Source organism: Myotis davidii, unplaced genomic scaffold (genome assembly GCF_000327345.1).
Source record: "Myotis davidii unplaced genomic scaffold, ASM32734v1 scaffold571, whole genome shotgun sequence".
Taxonomy (NCBI): domain Eukaryota; kingdom Metazoa; phylum Chordata; class Mammalia; order Chiroptera; family Vespertilionidae; genus Myotis; species Myotis davidii.
In genome coordinates, this window is record NW_006283136.1 from 2,291,092 (window position 1) to 2,299,604 (window position 8,513).

An 8,513-nucleotide genomic window follows, 5' to 3' on the forward strand; every position below is an offset into this window, starting at 1 on the left:
GTGTGGTCATGGGGGGCTGCTGGGAGGGGGCGGGCTGACGGCAGACCGGCCTGGTCCTGGGCCGTGGCCTTCCCGTCCCCTCCTGCCAGCGGGGTTCGAGGGCCTCGCCGAAGAGCATGGTGTGGCAGGGTCCTGCTCCTCGGGCTGTCCCACCATACCCGGTGTTTACCACGTCATCTCTCTCCGGCAGGGCTGAGAACTACTGGTGGCGCGGGCAGAACACACGGACGCTGTGCGTGGGGCCCTTCCCCCGAAACGTGGTGACCTCCGTGGCCGGCCTGTCAGCCCAGGACATCAGCCAGCCCCTGCAGAACAGCTTCATCCACACGGGCCATGGCGACAGCGACCCCCGCCACTGCTGGGGCTTCCCCGACAAGATCGATGAGTGAGTACCGGGCGGGCCCCGGGGTGCACGGCACAGGGCTCCTGTGGGCAGACCTCAGAGCTCATGTTGGCAGCCATTCGGCGCTTCGCCTGCCTGCTCACTCTACCTGGGAGGGGGGTTCTGTCTCCTCTAAGTGAAAGGATGAGGCCCCTGGGGGGGCCTCTGGGGCAGCAGAGAGGAGCAGAATTAGTCACTTCCTGGGGGCCCCGCCCCAGGGCTCCCCCGGGAAGCTCCGCCTACCAGGCCTCCAGCCTCTGCTGCCCGGGGACTTCCAGGCCCCTCTCCGCAGCCCTGGCTCCTCTGACTTCGGACACAGGACTGCCCTGGGGCGTGGCGAGGAAGGCTCCTCACCTCCACGCTCCCCACACCAGAGCACTGCGCTGGTGTGTATGTCTCAGTCACAAGGGCCAGGTGAGGGCCTGAGAGAGTTGGGGCAGGAGAGCACAGACACCCTCCCGAAGCAGGACGGGTGCCCTCTGCCCTGCTCCCGACGTGCCGTGGCCAGCCCAGCCCCATTCCTCCAGGCTTTAATCAGCCCCGGTGACTAAGTCCCAGATCCTGACAGTCGGCACAGGGGTGAGGGTGAGCTGGGAGCAGGGCGGTGGCCCCGCCCCTGGCAGTGGGGCAGAAGGATGTCTCCTGCCCACCCTGACCGGGGAGTGTAGCCGGATGCCTCCGGGCCTGGCAGGAGAGAAGAAAGCGTGCCAGCAGGTGGCTGCTGGGTGTGGGTTGGGGTGCCGTGGGGGTTGCAGAGGGCCAGCTCTGCCCTTGTAGGGTGTTCTTGGAGCCCCGACAGTCCTAGCTGTTTGACAGCCAGGAGTCCTTTCCCTGCTCTCTCCACAACACCCTCCCCTGGGTACAGCTCGGCTCTCCAGGAGGGAGCTGCTGGGAGTCAGAGTCCTGTGCCCCAGACCCATGTCTGCAGGGCTTGGTCGAGGTGGACCCTGGACGCCTGACCCCAGGGGGCAGCCCCAGCATCTCCTCCAGAGGTGTCCTCGCTGCCACCACTCCACGCCGGCCCCCTCTGACCCCGTGCTCTCCCCACAGACTGTATCTGGGAAACCCTATGGACCCTCCCGACCTGCTGAGCGTGGAACTGAGCACCTCCCGCCCCACCCAGCACCTGGGAAGGGTGAAAAGTAAGAGCCCCCACTCTCTGGCATCCCCTAGTTCATTGGCTGCACAGGGCACCGTCCTCTCAGGCCACCTCTGAGCCGGCTGTCCTGGCTCCGTGATGGTTGGGTCAGCACAGCAGGGGGACAGTCGTGTCCCTGGCTCCAGCTGGGTGTGGGGTGGGAGATGGGAGGCAGCTGTATCCACCGAGGTGGGCTGCCTCGGTCGGCCCTGCATCAGCTGCCTGAGCTCTCTTCACCCTCCTCCTCCTCGCCATGCTAGGGCCAGGCCTTCCTCACACACTCTAATCCCCTTTCCTCTCCTAAGCCAAAACCACCCCACAGGCTTCATCCTGGCCAGGAGCCTCATCCACCCCCTGCGCCCCGGGCCTGTCGTTCCGGAACAGCCCCCCATCCTGCCGCCCATTGCTTCCCATTGCTCTTAGTCCCTACGTTCACTCGCCCCTATTCACTGCTCTCTCCCTCCTCTCTCTCTCTCCACCCTCTGCTCTCTGTCTGGCTCTGCCTTCCTCCCTTGCCCTCTGTCTGTCCTGCTCTGCCCCCTCTACTCTTTGCATGGCCCTTCCTGCAGGGGAGCCTCCACCTCGCCCACCTCAGCCTGCCATCTTCACTAAGAGTAAGTGGGGCTGCTCTCGGCGCCTCGGCCCCCGCCCCCCCTCCCTCTCTCCTCTCCTTCCTCCTCTCCTGGAAGGTACAGAGCCCTGTGGTTGGCTGGGTGGGAGGGGGAGTGAGTGTGGTGTGAGCTTTGGCTGCTGGCCTGGCGCAGCATGCCTGCCTCTCCTTTCAACGCCCCCCCCTCCCGCCCCCTCCCTGAAAAGCCTGGGCTTCTGGAGCAGGCGGCGGCCCTGGCGCCCACCTCTGCCTCTGCACCTGCCTGGCCTGCCCCTGCCTCCCTCCCTGTGCGACCTGCAGAGGCTGGGCTTTCACGACGGTGGGCCCGGAGCTCCTGTCGCTTAGTATGGGAGGCTGCCCGTAGCCCCCGCCTGCACTAATGGTGGGTGGTAACGGGGAGGGAGAGGGGCTACTAACCAGGGGCAGGGGCATTTGAGGTCTTGTGTTGATGCAGGGGCAGCAGAGGCAGGTGGGTGTGGGTGTCGCTCTAGCTGAGGGAGGCAGGGGCTCACCCCCCCATGTGGAGGGCTGGCAGCGTCCAGGGCAGGCTTTGCCCTCTTGTGTGAATGGGGTTGCTGTGCACTGAGAATCTGGCAGCCGAGGGCCAATTTCCGGGGGAGCCGGGGGAGTCGGTTGGCTTTCTTCCCACAACCCACCTTCCCTGTCCCCCTGCCTGACACTGCCCCCCTGTCCGGATCTCCTGTCCATTGCAGAACCAACCTATGACCCCGTGAGCGAGGACCAAGACCCCTTGTCCAGCGACTTCAAGAGGCTGGGTGTGAGAAAGCCGGGCTTGCCCCGGGGGCTGTGGCTGACAAAGCCCTCGGCCCGGGTGTCCGGCACCAAGACCGGCCGCGGTGGCGGCGGCGCTGAGGTCACACTCATTGACTTCGGCGAGGAGCCGGTGGTCCCGTCCCCACGGCCCTGCACACCCTCGCTGGCGCAGCTGGCCATGGATGCCTGCTCCTTGTTGGACAAGACCCCACCACAGAGCCCCACGCGGGCCCTGCCCCGGCCCCTGCACCCCACGCCCCCCACCTACGATGATGTGGCCCAAGACGAGGATGACTTTGAAGTCTGCTCCATCAACAGCACCCTGGTGGGCGCCGGGGTCTCTCCTGGGCCCAGCCAGGGTGAGACGAATTACGGCTTCGCGCCCGAGCAGGCGCGGCTCCTCGCTCCCCTGGAGGACAACCTGTTCCTCCCACCCCAGGGCGGCAGCAAGCCGCCCACCTCGGCCCAGACCGCAGAGATCTTCCAGGCTCTGCAGCAGGAGTGCATGCTGAGGCTGCAGGTCCCTGCCAGCTCGCTGGTCCTCTCACCCAGCCCCGTGGGCGAGGACAAGCCCCAGGTGCCCCCCCGGGTGCCTATCCCCCCGAGGCCCACGCGCCCACGTGGTGAGCTGTCTCCAGCCCCGTTGGGCGAGGAGGAGACGGGGAGGTGGCCTGGACCTGCCTCCCCTCCCCGGGTGCCTCCCCGGGAACCCCTGTCCCCTCAAAGCTCAAGGACCCCCAGTCCCCTCGTGCCACGGGGCAGCTCCCCGCTGCCACCCCGGCTCTCGAGTTCACCTGGGAAGACCATGCCCACCACCCAGAGCTTTGCCTCAGACCCCAAGTACGCCACACCCCAGGTGATCCAGGCACCTGGCCCCCGGGCTGGTCCCTGCATCCTGCCCATCGTCCGCGACGGCAAGAAGGTCAGCAATACCCACTACTACCTGCTGCCTGAGCGCCCGCCCTACCTGGAGCGCTACCAGCGCTTCCTGCGTGAGGCACAGAGCCCCGAAGAACCCGCCCCCTTGCCTGTGCCCCTGCTGCCCCCACCCAGCACTCCAGCCCCTGCCGCCCCCACTGCCACTGTTCGGCCCATGCCCCAGGCTGCCCCAGACCCCAAGGCCAACTTCTCCACCAACAACAGCAATCCAGGGGTCCGGCCGCCAGCCCTGAGGGCCACCGCTTGGCTGTCACAGAGGGGCTGCCCGGGGGACGGGCCAGAGGCTGCACGGCCAACAGATAAGATCCAGATGGTGAGTACCAGGCCTGGCTGTTGGGTGAGGGGGGCCGGAGTCGGAGGGGCCCAGAGGAATGGGCCCAACTGGTGCTGACCGGTGGGTGGGTATGCCCAGCTGCAGGCCATGGTGCATGGGGTGACCACAGAGGAGTGCCAGGCGGCCCTGCAGAGCCACAGCTGGAACGTGCAAAGGGCTGCCCAGTATCTGAAGGTACCACCGCCTCCTGCCCACTCTGGTTTTCAGGGACCCTGAAGCCTGGCTCTGCTGCTCTCTCCCACTCCCTGCCCCCTCTGGCTCTCCTCTGCCCACACCCTGTCCGGTTCCCTTGGCCCCCTGTGTCCCACACACCGCCCTCTGCCCTCAGGTGGAGCAGCTTTTTGGGTTGGGTCTGCGGCCGCGAGGCGAGTGCCACAAAGTGCTGGAGATGTTCGACTGGAACCTGGAGCAAGCCGGCTGCCACCTTCTGGGCTCCTGTGGCCCTGCCCACCACAAGTGAGCGAGCCCCATACCCTGTCACCTTCCTGTTCCCCGAGGGGTGTCCACAGCCACACACAGCCAGGAGACACGGGCTCCCCAGCTGGGGGGAGGGAAGTTGGGCCCAACCCCAGGACGCAGGGAGTTCGGGGTGAGTTCGGGGTGAGAGCCGTTCTCCTCAGTGCATTTACTTAGACTCTTAGCACGTGGTTCAGATGAACTGACGAGTAAAAGAGGACGTTGGAGCCCCTCTGGTTTCTGGGGCTTGTTTCCCCAGCTGCCCCACAGCACCCCAAGCCACCTCCAGGGGCGGGCAGCGGTTTGGGACCCAATGATTTAAATACATATTTCTCACCTCTGCACCTCATAGTTCAAAGTAACATTTAGAGCAGTGGTTCTCAGCCTTCCTATGGCCGCGACCCTTTAATGCAGTTCCTCATGTTGTGGTGACCCCCAACCATAAAATTATTTTTGTTGCTACTTCATAATAGTAATTTTGCTACTGTTATGAATCGTAATGTAAATATCTGATATGCAGGATGTATTTTCATTGTTACAAATTGAACATAATTAAAGCATAGTGAGTAATCACAAAAACAATATGTAACTATATATGTGTTTTCCGATGGTCTCAGGCGACCCCTGTGAAAGGGTCGTTCGACCCCCAAAGGGATCGCGACCCACAGGTTGAGAACCGCTGATTTAGAGCATAAATGCCTTTTTAAAGGAATGTGTAACCAAAAAAGCCCATTACTTTTCTGTAAAAAAAATGTAAATGTAAATATATGTATATATAATAGAATAATAGTTATAAAAATAACATACAGCGATACGTAATATAAATATATACATGAAAGTTTTATCAAGTTACAAAGTGGCGAAATGGGTCAATTCCAGCATCATTCTGGGAGGCGCTGGTGGGATGTGGGTTCAGAGCGGTTGGGCTGTGGCAGTAGACAGTCCCGGGTGGAGCCTAGTGCCCGCTCACACACAGCGTCAGCTTACACGTGTCCCCATCTCTCAGGGCCCTCGTCTGTGTTTGAATGACGCTGCCTGCCTCACACACAAGTAGAAGAATTAATGAGGGATGCATCTGCCACACTTCACAGCAAGTGTCTGACACACACGGCACCATTAGTAAATTCTTACTGATTTGCATCCAAATAAATTTAGGTTTTACTGTGCCTGTCACCTTGGATACCCTAATACACAATCCTGCTGGTCTCTTATTTTTAGTTCCTTAAAGTAAAGAAAAAGGGCATCCAAGAATGATAAGTTCCAGAATTACTGCCTAGAACTACCAGTTTTCAACCGATTTGCCTGGTACAGAGAGGCCCTCACACACTGGGCATACTCCTGCACTGGGCATACTCTTTGCACTGGGCATACTCTTTGCACTGGGCATACTCCCGCACTGGGCATACTCCCGCACTGGGCATACTCTTTGCACTGGCCACTGTTGATGGGAGGGTTTTCTGGTTGTTTTTCCTCCTTTAGGCGCTGAGCTGTCTGGAGAGCCAGAAGATCTGCCCTGAAGGAGTCACTTGAGCCTGTCCATCTGACAAGGGTGGGAAGATGCCCATCCCAGGCCTGGAGAACCTGCGGACACCCACTGGCAGAGCGAGGCTAAGGCAGCAGGAGGCTGGGAGCCCCGCCTTGCCTGTCCCTCCCTCACCCAGCACCATCCCAGCAGCTTCGGTCCAGCCCACAGTGCCCCAGGCCACGGTGCAAGAAGTTGCCCGTGAAGGCTAGCATGGGGGTGGCCTCAGCAGGCCTGCGGCTGACGTGCCTCTGGTTGCATCCACCCTGGCAGGCCTGCCGCTGGAGTGTGTCCCCGAGTCCTGCCAGGGGAAAGCCAGGCTTGGCCTTGGGCGGGGAGGCTGTGTTGGCCGCACTGAAAGGTGGACCAGCACGCGGCTGGGTCTTTCTCCAGAGAGCCCCTGGGTTCTGGGGTGTCGGCAGGATGTAACTCGTGGCCTCACCATAGACAGTGTTTTGGGACTTGGCTGCTCTTAGGATCTTGTGCCTGGAAATAGCCTGAAGTGGCCCAGGAAGCAGAGCATTGGTGCCAGTAGTTCTCTGGCAGGGACCAGGGCCCAAGGCCCCAGGGTTGGAAGGAGACCAAAGGGGTAGCTTCCCTGGAGGGATACTAGAGCTTCCTCTGACCCAGCTCTTCCCCTGTGCTGTCCCCAAAGTGGCTGCCCCAGCTACGGATACCTGCTTCTTCCAGAGAAATAAAACTAGTTTCTATTTTATGTTACGTACTTGTGCCTGCCTGTGTCTTTGCGTCTTGGTCAGCAGCCTGAGGCCCCCTAGGCCACCGCTATCTGTCCAGCGCAGCAGGCCCCAGAGCGCCACCTGTGGGCAGAGGAAGGAAGTGCAGGGCCAGTGGACCTAAGGGTTTCTCCCCTTCCTGAACTGGCAGAGGAGCAGAGCCCCCACCTGATGTCGCCACTGGCTCAGTCCTCATGTGTTTGCTGTAAGGCAGGATATACTGCAGGAGAGAGTACAGTGACTGAATTAGCTGGGGCTAAGCCGGAAACTTCAGTAACAAGCAAGGCTTCCATGTGGATAAATACTGTAATTTTGTGTTTCTGAACACCTGATACTTCACATGGTTCAAAATTCAAAAGGTACTAAAGAATAGAGAAATCTCCCACCCCAGCTGCCCACTCCCCCTCACCCCATAAGCTGATCTGATTATCAGTTTCTCGTGTGTTTCTTTTCCCCCACTTAAAGTATTTTGAAGAGTTCCCTGGCTGCTGATAGAGCGTCGCTGTCCTTGGTTGGGGTGGCATGTGTGTATGGATATTCCATAATCTACTTAACCAGGCCCCTTTTGATGAAGGGGTATTTTGGTTTTTCTAATCCTTTGCAATTGCAACCACTGCTGCCATAAATAGCATATGCGGGTTATTTTTCACCTACAACTGAAGGATGCGTTCCCAGAAATGGGGCTCCTGAGTCAGAGAATGTGTGTGGTAATGATGGATCTCGCTGAATTGCTCTGTAGAAGGGTGGTTCCAGTTGTTACAGCCACCGGGGTGTGAGCTTTTATGGAGCTTTCTGGTTTTAGCCAGTCCAACGGGTGAAAAATGGTGTCTCTATAGCTTTAATCTGCAATTCTCAAATGAATGAAGGAACATTTAAAAAAACTTAGACTGTTTATATTTCCTATGAGTTACCTATTACTACCCTTGACCCATTAAGAAAAGTTAGATTATTAACCTGTTTCTCATTGGTTTTTAGGAAGTGACTAGATCAAAGCAATTAGTCCTCTGAGCTTTACCATATTTCCTGAATTTTAAGAAGGGAGGTAAATCATAAGAAGGTGAGATGACGCTTGGGTTGTTAAAAATAAAACAAAGCCATTCAGGATGGTCTCCTTTGTGTGTCTCTGGCCCAGGTTGGTCTGTGTGGTGGGCCCTGAAGCTTGGGAGCTCTGGAGCCTTCAGATTCAAACATGGTCTGCCTACCCTGTTCACCAAGACAGGAATTAAATCATGTTTAACTGAGATTTTAAAAATGGCAGAAACCGGTTTGGCTCAGTGGATAGAGCGTCGGCCTGCGGACTGAAAGGTCCCAGGTTCGATTCCGGTCAAGGGCATGTACCTGGGTTGCGGGCACATCCCCAGTAGGAGATGTGCAAGAGGCAGCTGATCGATGTTTCTCTCTCATCGATGTTTCTAACTCTCTATCTCTCTCCCTTCCTCTCTGTAAAAAATCAATAAAAAAAAAATCCCTTTAAAAATGTAGTCAGATATGATATAAAAGGGAAAAGTTAGTATTAAATAACCCTTGGGCATTGCTATTAGACCTGGGTTCCATTCTCAGCTGTTTGATCTTGGGAAAGTTACTTAACCTTTCTGAGCCTGTAACCTGGGGGAGTTTAATTCCT

At 58.6% G+C, this 8,513-nt stretch overlaps 1 protein-coding gene across 11 annotated transcripts in view; it reads left to right on the forward strand.

Moving 5' to 3' along the window:
* The window catches only part of TNK2 (tyrosine kinase, non-receptor, 2), a 27,753-nt gene extending 20,878 nt beyond the window's left edge, over positions 1-6,875 (forward strand). For 4 of the 11 annotated variants that reach the window (XM_006753415.2, XM_015562591.1, XM_015562599.1 and 1 more), the window contains exons 10-16: positions 191-385; positions 1,433-1,524; positions 2,090-2,134; positions 2,844-4,156; positions 4,256-4,351; positions 4,506-4,633; positions 6,113-6,875. In XM_006753415.2, the coding sequence (XP_006753478.1) occupies positions 191-385; positions 1,433-1,524; positions 2,090-2,134; positions 2,844-4,156; positions 4,256-4,351; positions 4,506-4,633; positions 6,113-6,119 (1,876 nt within the window). In that variant the 3' untranslated portion in view covers positions 6,120-6,875. Of the gene's footprint in view, positions 1-190; positions 386-1,432; positions 1,525-2,089; positions 2,135-2,843; positions 4,157-4,255; positions 4,352-4,505; positions 4,638-6,112 lie in introns of those variants that run through there. The other 7 variants (XM_015562597.1, XM_015562600.1, XM_015562582.1 and 4 more) reach the window with 6 other exon arrangements.
* Positions 6,876-8,513: the final 1,638 nt, after the last annotated feature.